General features: G+C 27.4%; 3 protein-coding genes across 6 annotated transcripts; all 3 read right to left on the bottom strand.

The window, feature by feature from the left end:
- Nucleotides 1-10: 10 nt before the first annotated feature.
- LOC139088674 (uncharacterized) lies at nucleotides 11-1,896 on the bottom strand. Its single transcript, XM_070637930.1, has 4 exons — nucleotides 1,585-1,896; nucleotides 716-1,040; nucleotides 499-649; nucleotides 11-437 (listed from the first exon to the last, which is right to left on the bottom strand). The coding sequence occupies exons 1-4, from the start codon at nucleotides 1,894-1,896 to the stop codon at nucleotides 11-13; spliced, it is 1,215 nt and encodes a 404-aa protein (XP_070494031.1).
- LOC139088791 (axoneme-associated protein mst101(2)-like) lies at nucleotides 1,802-7,055 on the bottom strand. Of its 2 annotated transcripts, none has more exons than XM_070638085.1 (4): nucleotides 6,919-7,055; nucleotides 5,421-5,659; nucleotides 2,037-5,293; nucleotides 1,802-1,962 (listed from the first exon to the last, which is right to left on the bottom strand). In XM_070638085.1, exons 2-4 carry the CDS (start codon nucleotides 5,647-5,649, stop codon nucleotides 1,939-1,941), a joined length of 3,510 nt encoding a protein of 1,169 aa, XP_070494186.1. In that variant the 5' UTR covers nucleotides 5,650-5,659; nucleotides 6,919-7,055; the 3' UTR covers nucleotides 1,802-1,938. The 2 variants fall into 2 exon arrangements, with proteins under 2 accessions (XP_070494186.1, XP_070494187.1); XM_070638086.1 differs by having other exon boundaries at nucleotides 5,421-5,654; nucleotides 6,919-7,039.
- Nucleotides 7,056-9,310: 2,255 nt separating this feature from the next.
- LOC139088696 (protein Skeletor, isoforms B/C) lies at nucleotides 9,311-27,592 on the bottom strand. Of its 3 annotated transcripts, none has more exons than XM_070637961.1 (14): nucleotides 27,306-27,592; nucleotides 17,484-17,563; nucleotides 17,276-17,427; nucleotides 14,871-14,982; nucleotides 13,182-13,343; nucleotides 13,021-13,069; nucleotides 12,705-12,913; nucleotides 12,580-12,600; nucleotides 12,129-12,456; nucleotides 11,703-12,065; nucleotides 11,508-11,631; nucleotides 11,307-11,434; nucleotides 10,812-10,978; nucleotides 9,311-10,617 (listed from the first exon to the last, which is right to left on the bottom strand). In XM_070637961.1, the coding sequence occupies exons 1-14, from the start codon at nucleotides 27,328-27,330 to the stop codon at nucleotides 10,456-10,458; spliced, it is 2,082 nt and encodes a 693-aa protein (XP_070494062.1). In that variant the 5' UTR covers nucleotides 27,331-27,592; the 3' UTR covers nucleotides 9,311-10,455. The 3 variants fall into 3 exon arrangements, with proteins under 3 accessions (XP_070494062.1, XP_070494060.1, XP_070494061.1); XM_070637959.1 differs by lacking the exon at nucleotides 27,306-27,592 and adding an exon at nucleotides 23,563-24,232 and having other exon boundaries at nucleotides 9,312-10,617; XM_070637960.1 differs by lacking the exons at nucleotides 12,580-12,600; nucleotides 27,306-27,592 and adding an exon at nucleotides 23,563-24,231 and having other exon boundaries at nucleotides 9,313-10,617.
- Between the last annotated feature and the right edge of the window lie 364 nt (nucleotides 27,593-27,956).

Raw genomic sequence — 27,956 nt, forward strand, 5'->3', positions numbered from 1 at the left:
GAGGGAAAATTTAAAGATCAATTAAATCATGTGTTTTAGCGATGGCAAATAAATAATTATTTTTGAACATGATTGGATCTTCATCATCGGATGCAAAGTTTCTTTCAGGTCGTGTACTAGCGTAAGGATTCTTTAAAGGTGGTATTAAAATTTCAACATCATTATTTGTGACTTTTTTAATTCTGTCTAAATCTAAATAACATTCATTCTCAGTAGTCGAAGTTACTAGAAGAGGTGAACCAGTTTTTAAAGCTGCTTCAATCGTCATTGGCCACGTATCAAATCCACAAAATCCTGAACGGTGTAAGGCAGGATTAAAGAAGCATACAAAGTCAGGTTTAACAAATGCCGAACTTTCACAGTAATCATGATAGAATTTTTTGCATTGAAAATCGAATCTTATACCACAGCAATTTTGACGACATATTTTACATACTCTAAAAAAAGTTATTTTTAATTTTAAATTATAACAAGATTTAATATAAAAACTGTAAATACCTTGTTCGAGATATAATTTCCACCGGAAGGTTTTCAAAATTTAATTCAGATCCAATGAACATTATCTGCAAATCAGTCACACCATGTGCAAGATGAAGGAATAGCGATTCCCATTTTTCAAGTCGGTCAGCTTCAAATTTTAATTCTGCACCTAATGATAAAATAATCTACTATTAGTAAAAACTATATCTTGTGCCATATTTTAAGATAACTATACCAACAAAATGAATGATTAATCTTTCCGAAAATTCAATTCCTACTTTTTGAATTGAATAAAATGTTGTTAAAGGTGCTGTGACGATTTGCATTAATGCAGCATTTATGCATTCATCTTCAAATGCAGTCACATTTTTATATAATAACTGCATGATATCTTGAACATTATCAGTCAAAATTGGAATCTTTTTTAAAACTTTTTGTGGAAGTGCTATGTTAATTTTTCCGTATGATTTTTCGTGCAATACAATTCTTTTGAATAGTGCGTAAGAATTACATATTAATTTGTGACTATCATTTAAAGGATGTAGTGAACAAAATGAAATCTAATAAAAATAGTTAAGTCAATTTTTAATTTTAAAATCATTTCATATTGATATAGTAATTTAATTACTTGTCCACATTTTCCACAATCACTCAATAAATTAGATCTCCACTCTCGACATTGGTTGTAATAACAGAGTCTAGGAAAAAGAAAAACTTCTCGCTCAAACGTGAGTAGTGATCGATTTAAAAATTGTTCACATAAATATATTGTATGCAGCCGAAGATTTCTGAATTCCATTCTTGAGAGATGTTTTGCCATATTGTAGACATGACCTCCTGATGAGATTAATCATAGTTAATTATTGAAATAAATGATCAAATTATTGAATAAAAAAAAATCACCTCTTCGTTTGGCTATTAATTGAATAGCCATACATAAACCTTTATGATTAAGGTAATCAATCTTCATGTGGTCTTCCTTACAGTATGCAATCATTTTGCATTGATTGCACAGAAAATATCGACTCAAATTAACTTTACAGACCTAGGAAAATTGATTGAGTCAATCCAGTGACCCATAATTACGCAAAATTATGTACATACTTGACAAATTGATGCACAGAATATTTGACGTGGCGTTATTTTATACTCTGAATATTGATCATCACTACTTCCAAAATTTTCGTTAGAGACGTATCCTTTTATGAATGGTTTTTCATTTTGAATTCTTGATGATACTGCATCGGTGACATCTTTTGAAAAAAAATTTCGTTGTAAATTTCCAGTCAAAGTTGATGGTAAAATAATTTTTATTGTGCCATCTTTTGTTAAAAGTGCTTTCATTTGATTAGTATTATTATCGGAACTTGATGTTGTTATAGGACGCTTGATGGGATTCATTGATTTTTCATCCATTTTATTTATTCTAAATGCTGGTTGACTAAATGATTTAAAAGATTATTTTGTTTCAGTTGCCGAAGCCTAAAATCAGAATCACAGTTTAATAAAATAGAAATCATAATGAATGTTAAATGAGATTTTGGAATTCAAATTACCATAGATGATGCAGATTTTGGTGTTGCTGTTTTAGTGCTATTTGCTTTTTGTGGTGTAGCTAATGGCTTTTGGTTAGTACTTTTAGTATTGATAGGGGTTTTTGAAGTGGCTGATTGTCGTGTTTGTGAAACTGTTGGCTTCGGCTTGGCAGTAGGTGATTGTGATTGGGCAGTGCTAGTTGTAGTTGCCTTAGCAACCGAGGGTGTTTTAGTTTTAATAGGTGAAGCTGTCTGATTAGTTACATTACCTGCTCTCGGTACAGGTTTTACATTACTAGTTTTAGTTACATCGGGACGTGGTGGAACTTTTGGTTTATCAGTGCTGGGTGGTGTAATTTCGTGCGATGAATTTTGGACATCAATTTTTTGGGAAGGTGTATCATTTGAGACATTATTAGCACTTTCAAACTTGGGTTGAGGTTTTTCTACAGTCGGTGATAGTGATTTTGCTGGTGCTTGTGAAGGCTTCTTTGCATCTGCAGGTTTTGAATTGATTTTAGCTTGGACTTCCGATTTAGGTTTTTGTATTATTGTTTTATTTTGTGGAGTTTTTCCATCTAATCCCTTTTGAAGAGTTGGTCTTGGCGGGGTTTTTATCGGTGATTTATTCTTATTCGCTTGCTGCTTATCATCTTTCTTCAGCGGCTTTGCATCTTTTGCATCAGCAGGAGACACAAAACCGCCTCTTTGCACGTTTTTTGGATCGGTAAAATCTTGTTCATTCACTTTTTCTTCTTTTATTTCTGCTTCAACTTCCGCTTTATTAACAATAACCATTTCATCATCTTGTATTTCGGAACTAACTTTGATAGCTTCATCATCTGAATTTTTTGCAATTTCTTTACACAGTTTTTCTTCCGTGGTCTCTTTCATTATTGGCTGCATTATTTCTTTGATTTGTTCAGATGGTTTTACTTCAATTATTGCTGATTCAGGTCTTGCTAAAGGAGCTGCTTCAACTTTAACATCATCATTCTGTTTTTTAATTTCATCTGGTGGTGGATCAGGAGCATTTTTTAACATTTCTGCCATGCTTGGCTTTTGAACAGTGATTGGAATTAGAGGAATCACCTCAGGAACTCCTTTTAGGACATCTTTCTTTTCATGCTTATGATTCTTATTTTTGTGAGAGCTTTTTGGCGAAGTTTTTTGTTCCTTATCGTTTTTCTTCTGATCATTTCCTTTCAGATTTAAACTATTTTTATTTTCATTTATATTAAACTCTTGTGATACTGGCTCACATGATGTAATTGGTTTAACTTCAACTGGCATAACTAGCTTTACGTCTTTGTTATTCTTACAATCAAGAGATTCAATCTTTCCCTGAGCTTGTTCTTTATTTTTTTCTTCAGTTTTTAGAATTTTTTTTTCTTGGTTTTCAATTTCTATATTTTTAACTTCTTTATCATTCTTTCCTTTATCTTTATTATGTTCTCTTTTCTTGGGTTCTTTTTTTGGCGATTCGGGATTTTCATGCTTAATCGCTTCAAGTTTTACGTCATCCGGTTTTGATTTACATTCATGTAAGTCCATAGGAGCTTTTATTTCAGGAAGTTCGTGCAATATTTCTTTTATTTCTTTAACGGAAACACTATCATTTACACATTTAATTTTTTCCAAAATATTATCCTTTTTATTTTCAGTACTTATTAATTCCTCAGCTTTAGACTTTGTTTGGGGTACCTTTTGTGGCTGTTTCTTTTGATCATTTGCATGCTTATTTTGTTCTTTTGGTGAACTCTCTGGTGATGACTGTTTTTTCTCAGTAATAATTTTTTTTGCATCCTTTTGTGGTGATTTAGATTTTTCTTTTTCTGGTTTTTCGGCAACAGATAATGCTTCAGCATCATTTTCAACTTTTAGTTCTGCATCTTGTAATTTAACAGCTTCTTTAATGTTTTCAGGAATTTCTTGAACTTCCGATTTTTCAGAAACTTTAACCTCAGATTTCTGCTTTTCTTTTAATGCTTGGATTTCTTTTAACTTTCCAACATTTGCCATCAGAGCATCTAAAAGTGAAGCTGTGGCAGGAGATTGTTTAGGTGGTGGAGGTGGCTCTTGAGATTCTTCTTCTTCGGTAAGAGCTATCAATTTCTCAACAATTTCTTGATCTTTCATTTTGTTCAATTCAACTTCGAGATTCTGAATAATTTTTTGTTGCTTCTGAACTTTATTAATTTCACTTTTTGTATTGTCTAAAACTCTATTAATTTCTGACATTAGTGCATCTCGTGATTCGATTTCTTTGATTAGTTCGTCCTTGGTTTTTGGAACTTCACCTTTAGTGAGATCTCGCATTTCTTTGGCCATTTTCTGGATATGAGGTGGAACAGCAGAACTAGTTTGTCCTCCAAGTAAAATGTCCTTACTTTGTTTAACTTTTGCCACTTCTGCTTCAAGACGACTAACGTATGCTTGTTGAGTTTGAGCGTTTTTAATTTCAAGTTTTGTCATTCCTAAAACTTGTTCTATTTTATTAACCAATTCTTCTTCTGCTGGTGTTGATTTCTTACTTGATGATTGTTTAGAAGTTTTTGAAGCTAATGTTGGTGAACGAGGCTTGGCAGCCTCTTGACTCAATAATTTGACATCTTTTAATGACTCTTGTTGATTCTTTGCTAACTCAACTTCAGTTTTATGACAGTCTAATACCAAATCAATAGTCTCTAACAATTTTTCACGTTTTGCTATTTCATTTTTAATATGTGCTTGAGCTTCCTTCTGCTCCCGTTCTTGTCGTTCTTGCAACTCATCTGATATAGTTTTCTTTGAGCTTAAATCAAAACGTTTTGGTTTCTTTCCTCTTCTTTGTGGTTCAACTTTTTCTTTTTGCTCACGTTTGGTTTCGGTTTTTTGAAGCTGCTCATTTTCTAATGGTTTTTCAGCAATTATTTCGTTTTGTTCTTGATTAACTGTAGTTTTGTTTTTGTTTTTATTTCTCTTTCGCTTCAAAGTATTTTGTTGAGAAGATAAAGTATCCTCTCCCGGTTTTTCCATAACGATTTCTCCTGAGTCATCATTTTTAATCGTTTCTTGGACATTTTCTTCTTGAACATCACCCACGTTACCAACATTTTTCTTTCTATTTCGACGACGTTTCTTTTTTAACGTATCTGTTGATGCATCAGCTGATGATGGTTTTTCTTCAGCAGATTCAGATTTCATTTCATTTGCAAGATTCAAGATTTCCTCTTTTTCATTTACATATCCAGCTTTTTCTTCAATTGCTTCCTCAATGTTTATTTCTGTTGCTGTATCTACACATAGAAAATAAATTTTTAAATTATTTGTATCCTTTTGGTATTTGATCCAAAAACAATACTGATCAATAATTGAAATTATTAATAGATCATCAATGGATAAATACGTTTTAAGGAAACCTACTTTTCTTTTTGCGATTACGTCTTTTCTTTGATTTTAATGTTCCTTCCTTTGATTCATTACTTTCTTCTGCTAAAGTTTCAACTATTTCTGTCTCCACTTTTAACTCTTCCACTTTAGGTGTTTCCATTATTTGAAATTTTTCATCTTTTTCAAAGTTTTCACTTTCCAATTTTACAGTATTTTGTTGAATATTTGCAGTCTGATTTTTATTTTTTCCTTTTTTCCCCATCGTTGCTTTGCTAGGCACGAATTAATTTAGTATTTACACATTAACATATATTTGTATGTGGTACATAAATTGAAACGAATTAACTTCGAACAAAATTGTATTTATTTAAATTGTTTTAATGTAGTGAATTTGTTTAAGTCAATTTTAGGTATGTATAGTTAAAAATTTGGTAAAAAAATGAATATTAGCCAGAAAATAAAATGCATGTTGAAATGCCACAAAAAAAAATTCATTGTGATTTCTTGGCGTTGAATATTTTTATGTGTTATGAAAGTTTTAAAATTGTAAAAAAAATTTGATGGCATCAGATGATAATTTCTAAAAATATCTCTTAGTAGTATTGAGTAACTCATCAAAAATTGTTTTAAGATCTTCAATTTTTTGATAATTAAATGTCCTACTATCCTTCATATTTACAATTCTAAAATTGTTTCCTCGCCCCAAACCTTGACTTTTTCAAATCCTTTTCAGATTTGACGTACGTCACAAATCAAATTTTTTTTGTATCATAATTATACAATTACTTTAATCAACAGCAATAGCAGAGTATTCGTAGATCCAATCCATCGAAATTAAAAGACAATTTAGATAATTTTAGAATGGAAATAACGTCGTTCGATGACATTATAATGAAATGATGAAAATTCTAAGGTGACAAATAGCGTAATGCATTGCAATAAAAAGAAAACATTCAATACTAGTAAAGTAGAGGCATTTTTTTCAAGCACTTCATTTTCTTCTTTTGAGAATTTTTCTCCCAAAAATTCTCATATATTTCAAATATAAAAATATTTACGCTCTTAAAATTTATTTTTAATTTGTTCAAGACGAAAAATGAAAATTATTGTAAATGAATACATACAAACGCGCATTCAAATTTTCGCGAGTTTTTTGAATCTTCAAATAGGTACAATAAGAGAAAAATAAAAATGAGAAATATATATCCAAGAAAAATTAAAATTTCGTTTTTAAATTTTTTTTAATGAAAAAATAATAATTTTCATTTAAAAAAGGAAACTCTTATGCAAAATTAATTTATATTAATTTAATTTAAATAATATACACTCAATTGTTTTTTTTTTATTTTTTTCTCTATATAGAAATTATATGCTGTAAAAATCCTTTTCAAGTTATGTAACCACAATTTTTTCTTCAGTAGTAACTCTTTTTAGTCAATTTAATTTGACATTCAAATTTAATCAGATAAAATTTTTAAGTCGACAAGATTTTTACTAAAAATATATGGAGGAAAAACCAAACTCCGCTTACAATTTTCTACTTATTAATAATCTATCTGGGAAGAAGAAGAAGATTAAATCTTCTTTTTTAGCTGCGCGACTATTTGTTTTTACGTTTCGAGCACACAGAAGGAGATCTCAGACTGAAAACTCTTCGAGCATAAAATGAAAATTTTTCATGAATTTTTTATTTTCATGATCTTTTGAGAAAATTAGAAAATGAGAAACAAATAGAAAAGAAAATCGTTAACACGAGTGCACTGTTTACATTTTCTAAATGTATAGCATCTATTTTCATTTGATCAGCAGATCTTTATGGTAAAAGAAGAACACAAAAAGATTCATAATATACATGTATGTTGCATTACATTACATTTTACTAGATTAAAACGCATATTAATGCGCAGCTATGGATCTTATGATCTGAACAGCTAATGCATATTTTTTTTAAATTAAATTTTAGTTAATAAATATTAAAACAATTTTTTTTTAAATTTAAGTCATTTCTTTATTTTAATTCATTTTTAGAAAATTGTTATAGCATAATTACTGAAGATAATGGAGAGTTACATGTTTTGTGCCATTTATATTATTGTCACTGATAAAATTTTTACTTATTGTCATGTACAATTGTGTTACATTATTTTTCATATTTCCATGTTTTTTTTAGATTTAATTTTCGTTTATTCATTGAAAATTCGAATTTACGCTTTACTATTAATTTCACTGAGTCAATGATGATATAAAATTTAAAATAAAACCATTAAAAAATCTAAAAACCATGGAAATTGAAATATATTCGTTAATAGAAATTGATTTTATAAATCTATTTTATTATAAATATTTGTCAGTTTAATGAATGAAAAGTTGAGAATTACAGTTAAAAAATATTAATAATCGAATGTCACATCTAGTAGAATTGAATACATTTCTATAATAAAATTAAATATTTTGTGGAAATGTTTTCCACGAACATCATTTTTCGGAAGTTTACAATTAAAAAATCAAATTTTTTATAACTCAGAACTCGAAGTAAATTCGAATTTTATATGGATTCGAGTCGACTTTTCCTTGGAAAATTTGAATCAACTTCGAACTCTGTTATTAATTGATAAATAATAATTATTTTAATTCATAGGTATTTTGTTAATTGATATAGAACAGTTTTTTGTGCTAAAAATAAAATAATTTATTTTTTGATTTTTTTTTTCAATTGAATAATCTCAATAATTATTTATAGAATTTGTATGATTATTAATTGATTAAGGTACAGATTATGTTCATTCGAAGATGTAAAATGTGAAATACTTAATAAATATTCTTGCGTGGTTGTGTGAATTCTCGATGCATAAGCTTTAAAAGTTTACATTTAAGCTTAATTTATCATATTAGTTATTTTTTATTTTAATTTCAACACGTTTAAGGAATTAAAAATGAATTTAGTAGTTTATGTCAATTTCATCATGAAACTTGTAGATTTTAAGTTTTTAATTTTACATATAAATGGAAGAAAACTAGAATTGAAAGATATAGAGATGATTTTCTATTATTTCAGAGAATAATATTCGTTATGTCATTTATACCATCAATTTTTAATTGTTTTTATAATTTATCAGCCATATGAATGAGTTTCTTGGGCTAAAATTATGATGTTTAACGCCAACATCATAATTTATCATTTACAACTTTTAATGTTAGAATTTTTAATTACTCTTTGTAATAGTTTTTAAAACAAGAAACTTTGGAAGAAATTAAAAATAATTTTATTTATTAGGGACTCGAGACAAAATTAATATCATTTAGAATTCAAAATCTTTGATAATTTCACCGATGAAAATGCAAAAATATTTTTTTATTGTCAAGCGAATGAATAACAGGTTCTTAAACTGTCTGTTAAACCTTGGCATATTCAACGCATTAACTCACAAAGAAATCCATTTGCTAACATTTGATTTCACAAAAGACTCATTACCTTCTTAAAGCTTTTATTTCATCAATTTGAAATAAATTCACAATTGAATTTTTTTTTAAAAACTTCTTTAAATTGTCCCTAATTAAATTTCATTTTCAAGATTTTTATTTCATTTTTGGAATTGAAATTTTGATATTGTTTTCTTTTAAATAATTTTTATTTTAAACATGTTTTAAAATTCTCAACAAAATACTTAAATATTTTAATTAACAAAATTGATTATTTAATTCTTTAACGATTAAACATGCTTAAAATAATAATAACTTATATTGATTAATTTGATCATTATTTTTAGCTTTATAAAGTTAAATCTATATAAAGTATTTATATTTCTAACATAATTTATTTTTTTAAAAAAACTTTAAAATTCTAATTAAAAATTTAATTATTGTTTTGTTTACGATTAAAGTAAAAAAATTACCTTAAGGATTTATTTAGTTTTTTATTGTCTTTGAGCGAGAAATGATGGCTTTAAAAAGTAATATTTTTTGTGAAAAAATTAAAAATGTTTGTGTGTTATTTCAAAAAATAATAATATTAATTAATATTGACAATGCAGTTAATACTTGTTTATAGACACTACCAGTCATTTTTGAAGAATGATAAAAACACTAAAAAATTTCAAATGAAGTCAAACCAAAAATCACATCAATATATCGCTCCTGATTATTCTTATATTATTCTAATTTAAATTGTCTTGTCACTCACATATTTCATTCTCACAAGTTTCTTCATTTATGTTTAATTCTAGTTTTTTATTGTCGACTTTTGCAATACAGCTTTGTTCGTTTATTTGTTCTTTTTTTCTTTTTTTTTTTTTAAATTTTTTAAGAAACATTAACGAGCAAAAAAAATCTCTTTTTCATAAAATTACTTTTAGGTTTGTTTCATACGTAAAACTTTGTTTTCTTAAATTTTTTATAATGCATAATTTGCTCTCAAGAAATTGACATGTTTATTTAATTAATTTCAATTTATTGTTGAAAGATTATTGTCAGTGTTTTCAAAAAAAAAAAATAACATTTTTATTTTCTTATTGTCTTCATGTCATTTTTCTTTAACGAAATTTAGGCGCTACGCTTTTATATTTTATATACGAAGGGGAAATTGTCATAACCTTTCTTTTCGTTTCAACTGGTGCTGATGTAAAACACTAGACATCTCACTTTTCAGGATGAAAATTTTTTCTCCCATAACTTTCTCTCGTTTCCACCATAATTTTTCGCATATTAAATAATATGGGGGAAAAGAAGTTTTGATTTAATCCAAATGGCATCGTTTAGTTCTATTCGAAATGGCCTTTAAAAACTAGAATACTCACCCACACGAATCTAGCAGACACAACATTCGCACAGATATGTTTTTCGTAGATATAACAAGGTTGAAAATTTCAAAATGCTTCTTTTTTTGAAATTTTGATATTTCTTAAAGAGAATAATTAGTGTATTTTTCTCTTTTTCTTCAATTGATTACATTGTGCTTTCAAGAAAAAATGAAAACTTTGAAAAATTTTAAATTATCTAATATTTAACCTTCTGTTCTGTACTTTGAAACTTTATGCTATTTGAAGGTAAATATGAAGAATTTATTTATCAACTATAAGTAGCATCTGATAGCGTTAGCAAAATGAATGGCAATTAAATTTACTATCAGGAATAATGATGCATTTAATGAAACAGTACTAACTGCATTTCTGTGTAATGTTGTGCCTGGATCGACTACGTGTATTTTCCATCCAAGGTTATTATGGGTGTAGCACTATAAGAAAGGGTTTACATTAGATAATCAGAAATAAAATCGTTATTTAAAAAGAGTTAATAGTAAATAAAGATTGTATTTGACAAAAACTACAAATTTCAAGGTTTCATTAATTGCAGAATATAATAAAAGATGAGGAAATAAAACTAATTTTTTTGTATTATTTTGTGCTATATTAAAGAATAACAATATACCTGGTAATAAACCAAATTTGGTGTGTCAAAAGAGACCGTCCAATTAAGAACAGCCGGTTCTCCCGGCTCACATTCTAATTTCAAGGTCTTTTTATATTCTTCGAATGTTTCAATGTCATTTGATTTGTCGATTGTAATGTGTTGCCATTCACAATATCGTCCTGTTGCTGTAAAAATAACAAATGATCATCTTCTTAGCGCTTCTTAGCAAGGACAATAAACTAACAAAAAACTAGATTCAATCCATAAAATGTTTAATTTGGCATAACATGAATACAGTTGGATATTAAAGTTTCTATGAATAATATTTAGGTATTTATGTTTTTATAGCCAAAAACAGTAAATGTATCTAAGTATCTTTAACTTAGCTTTTGAATAATTGAGAATAAACTAAGAAGCATTATACTATATATATTATACAATATATCCAATTTTTATCTAAATTTTAGGACTATGAATCTAAACGTGCACGTGTTGTCGAACATTTGAACTCACCTGTAGGTTTTGGATAACCATCATCTTCAAACTTAACACCAGCATAAACTGTCTGACGTGATTGTTTAAGTTGAGACTTTTGGCCATAACCACCTTCATCTGAGTCACTTATATAGAAAGGATGATACCTGTTTACACAAAAATAATAAACACGAAGTTATTATTTTTATTTATACATTTATTCAAATTAAGTTATTTAACCTTGCAGGCTGAGTTTCATCGTTTCCACCTTCCACTAAGAATGTATAAGTTTGGCCTCTCTCTACATAAAGTTCTGGGATTAGTAAATCATTTAAATACCATGCAATTCCCCAAGAAGGATAACCTTAATGTTAAAAAATAAGAATTTTTAAAAATAAATTATCAAAGCTTAATTATAGAAATTAAATTTAATACCGGTTATCGCTGTATAACCCTTCTTGCCTCCAGTTGGTCCAATTCTCACAGTAATCATGTTTTCACCAATTATTGTTCTCGGTGGCCAAGGCTTTACAATATTTTCATCTTTTCTATCATAAAGCGATGATTTACATGAATGTTCATTCTTTGATGAAAAATCTATTTTTATATCATCAACAGTGTGCTCATCACCGGTGTGAGTGTGAGAATTAGCTTCTTGTCGAGAATTAAGTGGTCCAATTGCTGCAATTACATTAACTTCACGGTCCAATGGAATTGCTTGGTCATTAACAGGCTCATTTGTCTGTAGAAAACGTCTGTATTTTATATAGGTCACTCCATTTTTTCTATCCCCATGGACTTAAAAAAGAAACAAATTGTCAAGAAAAAATAATATTTTTTTTTTTTAATTTAGTCTCTTACTATAAACTGCATCGTTTCTTCCACCAATTCTTTCATCCGGACACACGCCTTGTTTGCCGTCACATTGTGACAAATGGGATATATAATAATCCTCAACTCGAAATCTTAATTGGCTTCTGTCGTAAAAAGCTACAACCACATCACCATTTACCATTTGTGATCGACCATTAGCTCCGGAGAGGCCAAAGGCCATGTATTGATCTTCTGTTATTCTACCATACAGTTCAATTACTACAGAATCTCCTTGTATCTCCCACTGCACTTGAAGCTTTCCATCGATTATTTCCTTACAATTCTTCGCCTTTGGTCTCTGAGTTGTTGTAGTCGTCTATTATCGATAGAACAGAAATATGAAGAAAGAACAGAGGAAAATTCATATGTAATAAAAGCTATATACATAATTTAAGTCTTACAAATTCAACAGGTTAAATAGTAGTAAACTTAAACTTACAGGATTATACCACCATTCAGGCTTTTGGTTAGCGTTAAAATTAATTGATTTCAATTTTATAAATGCATTGTACATAGATAATTTTTTATGAATCAATAAATGCTTAATATTAGAAATACACTCACAGTTATTTTCGTTTGCCCTAAGGCAGGAGGCACATCTAAGTCCTTTGGAATCACAACATGACCAAAATTGTGTCTATATTCTACGCACCATACAGCCAGCCAGTCTATATCATAAACTGTGAGATTGCCAGGTAGTTGTATCTCTATGTCTTCTCCTTGATAACCACGCAAAACCTCATAGCTTCCCAATTCATTTGGAACTTTGACTCCTTTTAAATCCATAAAATATTAATTATGAAAACAAAATAACTTGTAATTTTAAATTTTTCAACCAATAAAGTTAAAAGTTGGTTACTAGTAATATTTAGCTTCTTACCCATGATGTTTGGTTGAGAGCCGTTTCCCACCCAAAAATAAGCATCAGGCTGAAACAAAAAAAAAAAAATTAGTTATTTAATATAAATTGCTCTAAATTTATAAAAATTAATTTAATATTATAAAGGAACATTTTAATTCTTAAATAAGCTTTTTACTTACACCAGCTCCATCGTAGTGAAGATTAGGTATATAGAACGTTTTTGCATCTAATACGCTTATATTACTTGATCTAAGACCATGTGCTAATCTCTTAAATTCTGGTAACACTCTTGGTCTTGGTACATCTAACATTGATGGTATGAAAACCTCACCAAAATCAACCTAAATATAATACACATTAAAAAAGGGGGAAAATAAAACGAAACGACAGAATTTTTCATTTCTGCTGGATTTTGCGCATTTCAATAGAATAAAGCATAAATAATGCCATCTCGCTCAATTGTATTTCATATATCTCCCCACTATTACACAAAATATCTAACTGAGACATTTGTTAGTCAAGATATTTGCATGTTACGTATGTTTCCTCATTTTATGCTCCATGCTACCAAATATATTATTACGATATTTTTTAATGTTTGCTTATTGTTGAATTATTTTTTCTTTCAATACTGTATCGATTTCTATCTACATTTTTGTTTTTCGTCATACATCTTTTTAAAAGGGAAGGAGAAGATAGAAAATAATAACGACAGGACGACTAATGAAAATTGACGTTGAAAATTTAGGGAATATTGATGAATTGTCACATTATCGAATTCATCATTTGACTGTAAAATTTCTATAGAAATATAGCAAATTAGGTATAAATCGATGTTAATTTAAAATTGGATTTCATACTCATACAAAATCTTAATTTTTCTTTTCATACCAATCCGCCAAATTGCTAGTATAATATCCCTTCAAGCTTGTAAATGTGAATATCAATGAATATTTGTCAGGATATTTACTAACTGGGAAATATTTTTCATTTTTGTTTCAATAATCTTTAATATTTACAAATCGGCACTCGCACATCAGCATCAAGTGTTTGTACTAGAAATAAATTGCTTCATCTATTGCATGTTCCCTCTATTTGCTCAAAAATATATAAATGTAATAACATTCTCTTCTTTCTTTAGATACCAAAAAATGAAAGACCACGCACATCATGAACATTATCAAGTAAAAATAGCAAGAGTTTTTATAAGTGATTTAATAGCAATAATCTTTATTTAGAGATGATATTCATTTCAAACTGTTTTGTATGAAGCAATTGCAGACAAAATTGTTAAAGAATTATACTTTGACAGTAATATTCAATATATGGAAAAAATGTATTCGGGTTATGGAAAAAGAGGGATAAAGGTTATTATTATTTTTTCTTCTATTTATAAGATGGTCAATCATTTTTAAGTTATCTTCATATAATATGACATGATTTTATTTTTCCTGTTTGATTTAGGTACTTTCGTCATTTTATGACATCAAAACAAAATCGTATAACACTTCGCATATATCAATGTAATTGAATATTATTTTAGTTCTAATTTAATTTTAGGACAACACAACTTGTATAAATTCAAAATATTGAAATAAAACAAAAGAATATTTCATAATAAAGATTATGAGCAAAATCATGAATGATGGAAAAATGAGCAGGAGGAGATAAGAAATTTGACAAGCTTTAAGCGGAAAAATCACTGAAATGCGGAAAATCTCATAATTTTCGCAATATTGCGTTAATAATCTGATTGTAAAAAGGGAAGTTGAAGTATAAAGGAAAAATAAATAAAAATATAAGGTATCGTGTTACAAAAGTTTTCATGAGGGATTTCATCTGATTCTTGCATGATACCGTTTACTTACCGTAAATCGACGACACCATACAGAAAGCCATCGAATATCACGAATTCTTTTGCCCATAGGCAATCTCAAAATGATGTCAGTATTATTGTGTGCTTGCAAAATTGGTGGTTCTCTATAATGAATTTAAAATAATTTTAACGGACAATAATGGAAATCTTCATGAATTTAGTTAAATTGTGCAAGATTTCACCCATAAAGAATGAAATGAAAAGAAAAATGATTTGAATGAAAAGAATGGAGGTACCATAGCGTAAAAAAGAATATGAAAATGAAACGAACATTACCCCTTAAAAATTAAATTTATTCTAGAATGAGGATAAAATATTAAAGCCGTTTTTGATTGAAGCTTTAAAGTTGTAAAGAAAAAGAATTCCATTAAACGCTTTATTAATTTTTCATTTCAACAATATGCAAACAATGTGAGGTTGTAAATTCAATGTTTTGTTCATAGCAATCGCAAGCTAATCATTGTATATTGCTAGGATACTTAATGGCATAGGCGACAACATAAAATCTCCATTTAACGGAGGGTTGAACATGTACCACTATGTCATAAAGACTAATAACAATGTGAAGCCACGTGCCATAACTAATATGAAAATGCATTTTATTGACTGGATATGATAAGAGAGTGAGAATAAAGGGAAGGAAGAATTATGAGTAGATATTTATATAAAAACGAATGCCTTTCTTGTCGCTTGGATGATTTTTCTTTTCATATTTGAAAAATCTTTTTATTTTTTAGAAATCGATATTACGGCTGTCATGGAAATTTCTCATTTTTTCTTGTTTTTACATGCTCTTTAATGTCATGATATTTTCATCAATGTCACTTATATCATACATTGTAGGTTGATGTACGATATTAAATTTATCATTCATTGCCTTGCGATGACATTAAGGCAGATATATAAAAATATATGAATTATTTAAAAAAAAGGTGTACACCTGTAAGTGATATTTAGGATTTTAGCTAAAAAATTTAAATTATCATTCGCTTCATTAATAATCATTTGATTAAACATGGTAACATTTAATACTTTTAGCAGCAAACAATTGATGTAAGTAAATTAATGACTTTATCGTATCATCATATCATCATTTCAATTTCCATTCGAGTAATAACTGAGCTTTTGAATAATAATGAGCATTGTACGGAGGACACGCACAACCCTTTTGGTAGATATGTACTTAGATTTGTTGCAAGGAAATAATAATGATTGAAATGATTAAAAAAGACACGAAAAAGGGGTGAACGAATTTCTATTGTAAGCAATATTTTTTTTTCACTTTATTTTACACTCATTCTGATTTTCATTAGTGCCCTACGTGATAGTGATAGATACAAAATTGTGATTTTTAATGATGATACATTCTTCTTATTAACGCAATACTTTTAAATTATTTTTAAAAAATTTAAAACCGAATTTTTTACTTCTACAATATCAAGTTGTAAAATTTTTAAGGGAGATAAAATTATTTTAATTTAATTTATCATTCAGAAAAGAAGGAGAGTTTTTCATGCTCTGTAACCAGAAAAATAATGACAATTGAGGAGTGAATAACGAAAAAGAACATTTATGCATCAAATGGGGTGCATTTTAATCAACTTCTTGTTGCTTCAGCATCTCTAAAAACAGTTAATTAAATTCATCGAAAATTTTTGCTTAGCAAGACAAAATTTAACAAGGCGCAGACATAATTTTGTACTTTTGTAAAATGATGATTTTAGCGAATTTTAGAATTTAAAAAAAGTATATAAATCTTTGATAAAAACTCGTATCCTGCTTTAAAAACTACCTATCTATATATAAATTCAAATTAAAAGCAAACATCTCTTTTGGAACTCGTAATAAAATGAGTGAAAGAAACGAAAGCAATATTTATTTGATTTGAAAATATCCAAACAAATCCTCTTCATTTTTCCCCTTATCATCTTGTTTATGTGCAATATACACTACTTTCTTATACATCTAAGCTTAAAGCGATATTAAATTTAATGCGAAACAAGTGAAGAAATAAGAACCAGCAACAAGAAAAAATAATTTTTCTTCCTTTATTTATTTCTCATCGTTTATTTAGACGGGGATTTTCGGCTTTTAAGAAAACTTATTTTTCTGTTTTTTCTATCGTTTATGTTTTATCGTCTTGAATTTTCTGTGAAACTACCATTGTTGATCTTTATTAACAGCTTACATTTTCATCAGAATCAAAATTAAGTATTTAAAAACGCATATAGGAAACTTCATCAGTCATTTATGATATGAACCTTTTAGTAAAGCACGTATTAAAGGTTGTTTTTTTGAAATTCATTATGTGGAATTGTGAAATAAATTTTAAAGCAAGAAATTAATTTGTCTAGTGTTAAAGTTATTTGTCGAGTGTTAAATAAGTTGATAAATTACCTTCCACTGTATTCTTCAGGATATGGTATGATGTAGCCTTCAGGACTTGGCCTCGCTGAATTTCCTACCCAGAAAAAAGCGTCCGGTCCAGTCCCATCGTAGGCGAAGCCTTTTATAAACAAGGTCGACTCATCAACTGCATAAACTCTACCCTGTTATTAAATTTTTAAAATTTTTGCTAAAAAATTGAACAACCCAAAAAGTATACCTTGATTCCATGGGCAAATTCTGTAAAACTACCAATTAAACGTCCGTAATATGGCTCTGGTGGTGCTCGTGCATTAATGCCTATAAAGAAATAAAAAAAAAAAGTTTTAGATTTTCTTTCCACATGAGCGCATGCATTCACATAATAAATATGTCTTGGTTTTTCACCCACAGTAAATGTAAAAAAAGAACATGAAAAGGTTACAATTTGTGGCATTTTCACCATTGCACATACGCATTGAACAACGTGCAAAACATATGAATGAAATTGTAAAAAAAAGAGTATGAGTTGAAAACGCAATTTCGTTAAAAGGATTTTCCAATTGTAGAAAATGAATTTCTTTGTTAGTGAAAAAAGTTATGTGAATGTATACGTATATTGTACACAGTTGAGTTTGTGTATCAGTCAAGGAAAAATAATGATGTCATCATCATTTTCAAATAAAATTTCATTTCCCCTCATGCAAGCATTCATTCTATTTTGTGCCCTCAATGAAGGAAATTTGAGAAGAAAACGAGAGAATTTTCTCAACGATGTGGTGTGAGATGATATAATATTTTATTCTATTGAGAAGAAATAAAACTCTAAAGAATTATGAAATTTTTTATTAAAAATTAAGAGTTTTCCTTGATTAAATTTGATTAATCCTAAACAACAAGCATATGCAGTCACGAATCAGTCTAAATGAATATACCACCAGAAATATATCTTAAATGGTACTTAAAACTCATTGAAATTTTGTTATAAATCACCTTAGCATATATCACTTTTAATTGTTATGCTTAATTTGAAAGATGCAAGAAAATTTTGTTGAGCATGAAAATATTTTTCTTCAAATGCCAAAAAAATTTCAGGAATTTTCTCATCATAAATATTTTATGTGAAGGGAATTTACCAGCATTTTCAACAAGTGAGTTATTTTTCCAACCCTCATAAATTCTGTCTTTCCAAATTAACTGAAGCTTCAAATAGACACGATATGAAACTCATATAAATATCCCTTGTAGGCATAAAAATGAAGTCAGTTGGTAGAACGAAAAGTCAACGAGGAAGCGTCTATGTTCGTTAAACCATCAATCAATTCCATTTCAAAAATAAATTGAGTAGATTTTTTTAATTTTTTAGCGCATTTTGTCCATCGAACCATCTGTAAAACGTGTAATAAACTATCATCAAGAGAAAATAGAAAAATATTTTATATATACTTGTCTGTAGTACTTAACAAGTTAAAAATCGAAGTTGCTCGAAGTTGCATGAATTTGCACCAAAAAATGCAGTTCGCCGCATTAATGGTAGGGCTATGGAAACCGTGATTTGTGCGACAAATGCAGTTCACCGCATTATTCTGCTCGTTTGTTTTAATAAAAATTTTCATCTTTTTAAAATTCAACAAAGTAAAAAATCTATAAACATAAAATTAATAATATCATTTAGTTCATTTGTTCTTTTGTCTGTCATTCCGCTTTAAGTTCTGCCCTTTTTCATAAACATCACAATGCATAGCAAAATTTTTACCAAAATTTGTGCCACTTTTTGAGATTTGTTTATTATGTATATCCCAATAGATGCCCGACTAGTAATTAAATTAAAATTTTCCCATCCTGCTTTGTAGGGGATTATTCTAGTTTAATATATTAAGGCATCATTAAGGTAATTTTTAATGACTACTTGAAAAAACTGCATCAAAAAACCTACGGCATCTATTGTTTAAATCTGGTTTAAGATTATATCGTTTCATTCTCTACTTTATGTGTGAACGACCTCTTTCCAGTTTTGTTCAGAGAATGGTACTATCGAATGGCCTTGAAAAAGTGAAAGGAAAATTTTAAAAACATCGTTTAAACAACGAAATATTAAATATGTAAGGTGGTTTACGTTTTATTTTATTTAGTTTGAAATATTTTTTTGATTAATATCGGCAAAATTGAAATTTTAATCTGAGTTTTTCTTAGCTATGGAGCATCTTGATAAAAATGGTTTTAATGTTAAATTTTTCCTTTATAAATTTCCGTAAAATTTTCTTATCACGTTTCATCACCCTCGTTTAAAAAAAAAAAAAAACATTATTCACCAAACAGAAATCTTTTTCATTGTGACAATCCTTACATTAATAAAATAAGGATTTAATGGTATGAAATTCAATGTCTGTTTGTTTAAGATAATCAACATTGATGCATTCATCAATGCTGTTATTAAATTAACACTGTATTTAAATGGTAAATGTCTTGCTAAGATAATTCCACATTAAGAACCATCAAATCACTATTTATTGTTCGAAGAGCTCAAGGAAAATTGTCAAGGGATATAAAATTGTAAAAAAGAAGTGAATAAAACGAAGGGACAGTTTCCTCTGCAGTCATCCCTCTTTTTATGTGTAATTCTTCCTTTTCACTTTTGCTATGCTTTATAAAGAATAATGAATAAGGAATTGGATAAATGGATCTTTAAGTTCATCAAGGAAATGAGAGGAAATAACTTTTTATTCAATTCAACACAAATAAAGGAACTGAATTTACTCCATACATTTAAAATTATATAATGATATATTCAGAATATATGAATTATGAATTTTTTGATTTAACTTATTAAAGCTAACTTTAACGTTTGAAGTTGTTTATAAATGACGTCTTTTGTTTAATCCAAAGAGAAAGTTGTGTAAAATTCCGAGAAGAAGCTTCTTTAATAATACAATATGGGTCATTTAGGTATTAAAAAATTAAGTTAGCTGTGTAACAAGAAATTTCGTTCACCTAATTTATAAATTTACGAGATTAAATTGCTAGAAAAGATCAATTCCTTTGGGATCTTTTTTTCAATTTCCACATTCATCATTTTTGCTTCATTTCATTTAAACAATAGAATTTTCAAATTTTAGTCTATAAAGCGACATAGATTTGTTAATTCAGCATATATTTCTCTCAAATATATAAAAATAAAATTTTTGCCATATCAAATGTACTGAAAACATCAAAGAGACTAGAAAAACTATAATGATTTATTAATAACAAAAAAAAAGTTGCCACTATGGTATTAAGAAATGAAAAGGGAAATTAAAAAAAAAGTTTTCTGTAATGCTTTTACTTTAGTTTTTTAATGACGAAAAAAACATGAAACTAGTCAAAAGTCGTTCACTTATTACGTTACTCAAAAAATGTAAGCGTAATATGTGAATGAGCCCCAAAACAAATTTATATAATATTTTAAACAAACTTGTAATCAAGAATATCTATAAGTATATTTATTTTTTTATAATCATATTTGCGTTTTTAAATCTGTTCAAAAGTCACATTTTACAAAACCCAAAATCAGCATGGGAAATAAAAAAAATAAATCTAATTATTTTTTCACTGATGTATAACTATATATTCAATATTCATTATATTTATTGAAAATCTTAAAAAATGACATAAAAGAAGATGAAAAATCGATAAAGATTAATTTACATCAAAAAGTCGTTTGTTCTCTTTCTTTCTTTTATAAAAATTTTTCGTACTGTTTCAAGGTGAAGTAAGTGAGTATTCAACTTAAAAAAATTAAATCATATTTTTGTTTTATTTTCAATATCTTTTAATTTTTTTTTTTTTAAATAATAATAGTAGCTAGTTTATAAAAATGTAAAAATTCTAAATAATATCTCCAAGTACAAATCTCCTAAATGTATATATTTCAAATGCGGACTTAATCTATTAAAATTGGATTATTTTCCCTTTTGAATCTATTTTCATACTTATTTCATAATTTAGAATTAAATTATGAAATTTATTTCAGGTTTTCTTTTTAGAGCTTCTGGAAAACCGCGTTTTTTTAAAAATGCAGTGTATGCTGTTTTTAAAAATGTGTAAACTGACGCTTTAAAGATTTTTATAAAATAATAAAAAATTACAATTTTGAAATTAAATTTACTAAAATATTTGAAAAAATGATTCAGAAAACCGCTGTCAGAAACCCTAATTTCTCTCTATTTTAATATTTGAAATTTCACATAATAAAAAAAAAAAAAAAATCCGGAAAAAAATCCTTTCATAAATAATATTAAAAGCTCCAATGATAAAAGTAACTGAGGGTATTGTAGTAGATCATTATCATATAATTCTTACATCTCTCTCATTATTATAATATTCATATGAATCATGTCTCTATTTTGCTCATCAAATTAAGCTGATTTTATACATAAAGATATTCCTGTTGTGAAAAAAATTTTGTTCTTCTTCATTCTCATTTCATTCATCACCCTCGCTCGTTCATGGATCATATTTATTGTGTGTTTACTGTCAGTGCAGAATTATGGGTATGTCTATATACATAAAGTGAGAGAGAGAGTTATGTACTTTAAGGGTGATTATATGATGAGTGAGCGAGTATTATATTCATTTTTAGTGTGAGGTTTATTGCGAGGGATGTTTTTCATTCAATATTCCTCAATCTCTCTATTTCACTTTTCCCCATCTCCCTTATGTCTCATCGTTTTATCATTCATGACACATCATAAAAATGAAATTTAATTTTCCATTATCACAATTTAATGAGCCACATTCCGTTCAGGAATAAGTGAAAATTTCAGTTCTTTTACAATTTTATTTCATTACATACAATTGTTCAATTTTTGATATTTGAGATTAAGGCAAATTAAAGTTAGGTTTATTAAATTTTATTAATTTAGCTGGTAATAAATTTAAGATAAAAAATTTACGCCAAATTGTTTGAAAAGATCTCCATACTCACAAAACAAAGCGAAATGAAAATTTAAAAATTTAAGATATCAACATATAATAAAATTATGATTTGGCTTATAAAATAATGATTCATTAATTAACGTGCTTATAGATGGATTTGCGATTTTAGATTATACCGATCAATCTATGGCAAGCAGCCAATTTTTCAAACGAGACCTTTCTACGTTGATGATTGTCATAATTTCAGATCACCTTTCAGTCAGCAAAACAAAAGGCATTGTTGAGAGCTCTTCTTTAAATTTGTTTGAATAAATGATTTAAATGCACGCACAAATTTGTATCCAATTTAAGTATATGCAATTTTATTGTATAACATCAATACAATGAAATCTGCTTTATTTCTAAATCTTTTTGAATTGTAAGTGTATACAGTATTTGGATTGAGTTCTCAAAATTAACAATTTTAGAAATATTTGTGCATCAAAAGGCATTATTAAAAATTCGAATAAACTTTTTTAAATTTTAACTTGTTTACCTTAAAAACTGATTTAGTAAAGGTCAATCAATTTAAATACAAGACTCTGTCTCATTAGAAAGTGATTTCAAATTAGTGCGATCATCATAGTTAATATCTTTTGATTTTTGTAGTAGTAAAGAAAATGCAACACAACAAAGATCATTGAAGGACAGAAGAAGTAAATAACAACAAAAGAACGGAAAGAAAAAGAAAAAAAAATAACTTATTTATATGCAGTTAAGCAAAAATTATGTTGTTGACGTGGAACAGTAAAAGCAATAAGCGATTCATTTACCTTGGTCTTTAAAGACTAGTTTATCATCTTAATATTCTCATAGCATTTTTAATTAACAGCATAATAGTTGAATGAACGAGAAAAGGTTTTTTCACAATGTAAGTAGAGAAACAAACTCATAATAAGAAGTATGATGTTAAGTAACTTGCCATTTTTAATGATGTTAAGAAATGATAACGTTTAAAATTGATTTCAACTTCAAAATCAAATAAGGTGGTGTTTTTTATTACAAAAAAGTAAAATTAAACTGAATAGGATTTAATTGCGTTTCTTTCATATACGTTTTCGTTTCAATCTATTGATTTTTTTAAAGTTTAATAATTACATATACTCAAATTTTTAAATTTATTTTAAAACTTTAAATTATAACGTAAGATAGAATGGTAAAAGCAAACAAAAAACAAATTGAACCAACAGTATTTGAAAAATATAATCTTTTTGAAAATCAGTTATAGATTACTTTTGATATTATAAAATTTACATTCAAAACATTTTCATAACGCTTTTAAGCAACTTTTAAGCTTTTCAACGTGTTAAGGGTTAAGAATTAAAATTAAAAAATAATTGTGAATTAAATTACATAACTATGCTCACCATTATTCTCGATAGTTGATAGCAACAACAGTGCTACGATATAAAAATCCCTGAACATGTCTAGATGTCTTATGCCTTTTCAGATTAGCTATCTTCTTTCAATTTATGTAATCCACATTAAAAATCAAAACTTTTTGATGTCGTGTTGATTGGTGATGCTTAAAAAGAGCTTTTTCACAAGAACTTTTCTTTTTTCTTCTATTTATATATATATTTTTCTTCTTTCCCCAAAAAGAAAATTTGACGATTTTCACAAAATGGCCTCCCAAATTATCTACTTTTTTTTGATTTTTCAAATCAGATTTTTCTTATGTTTTAATTATTTTAATTTTATATAGGTAATGAATATCATTATTGTCATCACTTTATCACAGATTAATTCACTATATAATACACATATATGGGATATCCAATAATATGGTGGAATGAAAATGATGGTATTTAGATGTAGCCTTTTTGTATCGTAAATGAAGAAGCTTTTCAACACTTTTTTATTTTTTTTTTTTCACTTTTGATAAAATTATAAAAAATTACAAAAACTAAAAAAGTTAAAAATAACAAAAGAAAAAATGTATTGTTATTTAATTTTTCTTTGCACAACCGAAGAAAGCATGACAACTAACGAATGTGTGTCTTTACAGCAGGGACTTTAATCTCGGACTGAAAAACTTCTCATTTCGCAAATCTTTTTTCTTCTTCAAACCGCAATGAAGCTCTTCGATATACGTGTGTGAAAGAGATAAAAAATGTTTCATTGAGCTTAAAAGATCTCCACGCGCATTTTTATACTCACAAAATGAAGAGACTTTGGAAAGATTTTTTTAATTGTACAATAAGTCATGAAACAAGTGAAAGTTTTGCATTAAATGCTAGTTGTGATTTTTTGCCGGCATAAATTTATGATTTAAATTTAAATTCACATTCAAAAATTTGTATTAAATAGATAATGGTTAAATTTTTTAAAAAGCTTCTTAACTTAAAAAGCTCGATTTGTAACAAAATATTATAACTATGGAAAATTTATTAAATTAACAAATTTGATATTTTAATTATTGGGGAGCCATCATTTTTGATGACTGGTATTTTATTTGCGCATGGATTTTGAAGGGGAAATTGTTGTAATTTTATATTTATTCTGATACAAATAATGCAGTATACACGTCTTTCACTTAAAACATTGAAATTAACATTTTTAATGTTGAATGTTTTATCCAATTTTGTCATTGTGTTATTGTTTTTGTATCGATGTTTTACACTGAAAAAAAAAATTACGAAAATTATCTTTAGGAATTATTTAAAAAAAAAAAATAGGTATAGCACTATATTACAGTGTTGTCAAAAAACTATTTTGTGCTTCAAAATACCCAATGAACAAAAATACGTTATAACTTAATTAATTCAAACTAATGACCAGATAATGGCTTCTTCTAATGGTTTTTTATCCACTCAAAGTAAAAAAATCTGATCAAAATTATTCTGAATTATCGCTTACTCTGTAAATATTCATTTGAGAAAACATTGTTGCTTCTAGAAAACATTGTTTTATTAGAAAACATTTAACTTCTTTTCTAAGTTTAAATTTATTCTTCAGTAATGTTTGAGCTCTTGTTGTGTAAACATAAAACAGACACATTTTTTTCCTAAGAAAATATTTACTTGAATCTGCAGGTATTTTAGTTTAAAGAATATGTGTCAATTTATTATCGAGTCTTTTTAAAGAGTCATTCGAAGCATTATTGGATTGTTATTTGTGTACTCAAAAAATTTTAAGCAACAACATAAAATTTTTAAAGCTAGATTTTATTTGATGCTATAGACATATTAATCTTGAATTTTACTGGATTTTCATATTAGAGTTTGGAAATCATCTATCTCTGAGAATCCTCTAGATTCAAAAGCTCGAGTTTTGATCTACATGAGTGAGAATTTTTATAAGAATGTTCAATGTTTTTTAAACTTAGATTAATGTTTTGTTTGCAATCAGTTTGAAAGTTAAATCGTTTCTCTAAAGTAGCGCAAATATAACAAAATATTTGAAGGAATATATAGAATTATCAGTAATATGCTAAGTCAGTTTCATCCTGGTTTCATCTCAATACTGAATTATTCGGTTTGGTTTTTATAAAAATAAAATCTTCATCATGTTCTGGAAATGATCGAAAGATAATTATGATCGTTTATCATAAGGAATTTGGTGCTTAGGACTTAAAGATCGGATTGACAGAAAGAGAAAGAAGAAGATATCAGTGATTTAACCTTTTATAGAGATTTACCCTGAATTTACGTTATAAGCCACTACTACCCGTTACTAAGCCACTGGCTTAGTAAAGAAATTTGACTGAAAATTTTTTGGATTCGTTAATAAGCCACTACCAAAATGCCATTAATTAAACTAGATAATATAATTTAATTGTTTTCGAATGATATATTTAGACATTGACAATCAGTTAGGACTAGAAAACACTTAATAATTTTTAAAATTTCCAAGAAAATTTTGAATTTTCTTCATTTGTTTACATTTCTTTACTAAACCACTTCTCGTTATTAAGCCTTTTTTTGAGATTTTGAAAACTTTTCTCTTCCGATAAGCCACTGGCTTATAACGTAAATTCAGGGTAAGGCTTTTTTGAAGATTTGAACCTTTTACATATATTAGGATATATTCTAATTAAAATTTTAGTCAAAGTCCATTTTACAGCAGTATCCAATATAATTATGTTCAATCCATTTGTATCCATTTAGTTAATTCTTACTAAAATTAGTAAACAATGGTAAAAAAACATACAACAAAGTTTCATATGACGGAAAATTATTAATATAATTTAAGTAATTGGTTCTTCTGTCTGTCATTCCACTCTAATATTCATCCCATTTTCATTAACATCAAATTTCCTAGAAAAACTTTTATTTACCAAGATTTGTGAAACTTTTTGATATTTTTTTGCTATTTTATAAGTCCCAATAGAAGCCCGACTAATCGTAAAATTAAAATCTACCCACCATGCTTGGTGGGGGAATATTCTACTAATATATTAATTAAAAAATGGGTCATGGTCATATTGAGAAAAAAGCCATTTTCAATACGCATAATAAAGTGTCATTGATTTAGTTTAAAGTACAATACGAGAAGAAGCAACAGGTAAGAAAATTCCCGTAACATAATATCATGCGAATTGAATTTCCTTTTTTAAATATAATGTAAAGGGTGCAAATTTATTCATCCCTCTTTCAACGTACACCTTTTCCCATAAAAATCATAAAATGAAAAGCAACTTTAATGGGAACCGAATTCTCAAAGGTAAAATAGCTGTAAAAAGTAAACATTCTGTAGAAAATAAAATTTCTGATTATATTATTCCTAAAAATTATTTTAGCTTTTCCTAAAAATTATTTAATTTGTTAAATGCGCTTAAATGAAGAATAATGAATGAGTTTTCATCCAGAGGAAATTTTGTTTTTGTTGGCTTTTTCCGTTCAATATTGTAGCCTTTAATGTTATTATGTTGTGTTTCAACTTTTATGCAATGTACTTTTACACAATTACCTCTGTCTCTCAATATTTTTCAATGACAAATACACAAATAGAACTTCAAAATTAAATATGTATTAAAATCCATTTGCTCAGTATTTTTATTCTATTAATATCAACGCCAATGTCCAATAGAATTAAGATTTTAAAATGTAATTCATTTAATTGAAAATTCATACTTTTAAATTAAATTGATTGAGCTTTTTTGACTCACTTTTCTGAGCTAATTTTTCTCTCATCGTCTCATCATTTTGCAAACATCCACTATGTCATACATTACAAAGCAAATAAAAGTTTATTAGCTTTTTCTGCTGCCAAAAACCCATCGATGGATTACAATAACCGCTTTTATCTCTTTTACTCAGTCTATTGTTGTTTCATAGCGTGATATGTATATGAAAAAGTTTCATAATACAGCTAGCAAAATACACTTGACAGGAAAAAAGTTTTCATTATAAAGTTTTCTTCTTTCCTTGCTATCCTACCTAACAAATTACAAATTAAAGCATAAGGTGCACTCAAACTGTGTTGATATTAAGAAAAATTAAATTATATTAAAATTAACGTTAGTTCAAAATAAATCTTATCTTTATCTACATGATGAAATTTCATTATAAAATCAAAAAAATTAATTTTCATTATCATTATGCAGTTAGTAAGTAGGAGTAAGAATCGTATAGTAAAAATTGTTTTATAACAGGAATTCATAAAAAAATAAATTTAAATAAAATTATTTGAAAATAATTAAAGTCATAAAGTAAAGATTGTTATTTACTAGACTTTATAACGTGTTATTAATGAAATGAATACAGCTTTTTTTAGAAGTAAATAAATGTATTTAGTTGCCATGACAATACCTCAATTT

This window comes from Chironomus tepperi, unplaced genomic scaffold (assembly GCF_022539635.2).
Source record: "Chironomus tepperi strain 1889 unplaced genomic scaffold, CSIRO-AGI_Ctep_v1 contig_170, whole genome shotgun sequence".
Taxonomy (NCBI): Eukaryota; Metazoa; Arthropoda; class Insecta; order Diptera; family Chironomidae; genus Chironomus; species Chironomus tepperi.

What these genes read in the sequence shown, in the direction of transcription:
- LOC139088674 (XM_070637930.1), bottom strand. Translation starts at nt 1,896, where the DNA reads ATGGATGAAAAATCAATGAATCCCATCAAGCGTCCTATAACAACATCA. An exon ending in ATTAATCATTCATTTTGTTG is followed by an intron (nt 650 to 715) that starts GTATAGTTATCT and finishes TTTTATCATTAG; the next exon opens with GTGCAGAATTAAAATTTGAA. An exon ending in GAAATTATATCTCGAACAAG is followed by an intron (nt 438 to 498) that starts GTATTTACAGTT and finishes AACTTTTTTTAG; the next exon opens with AGTATGTAAAATATGTCGTC.
- LOC139088791 (XM_070638085.1), bottom strand. Translation starts at nt 5,649, where the DNA reads ATGGGGAAAAAAGGAAAAAATAAAAATCAGACTGCAAATATTCAACAA. An exon ending in ACGTAATCGCAAAAAGAAAA is followed by an intron (nt 5,294 to 5,420) that starts GTAGGTTTCCTT and finishes TTCTATGTGTAG; the next exon opens with ATACAGCAACAGAAATAAAC. An exon ending in CAAAATCTGCATCATCTATG is followed by an intron (nt 1,963 to 2,036) that starts GTAATTTGAATT and finishes TTCTGATTTTAG; the next exon opens with GCTTCGGCAACTGAAACAAA.
- LOC139088696 (XM_070637959.1), bottom strand. Translation starts at nt 23,620, where the DNA reads ATGTTCAGGGATTTTTATATCGTAGCACTGTTGTTGCTATCAACTATC. An exon ending in TAGGGCAAACGAAAATAACT is followed by an intron (nt 12,601 to 12,704) that starts GTGAGTGTATTT and finishes GCTAACCAAAAG; the next exon opens with CCTGAATGGTGGTATAATCC. An exon ending in AAGAAACGATGCAGTTTATA is followed by an intron (nt 12,066 to 12,128) that starts GTAAGAGACTAA and finishes TTCTTTTTTAAG; the next exon opens with TCCATGGGGATAGAAAAAAT.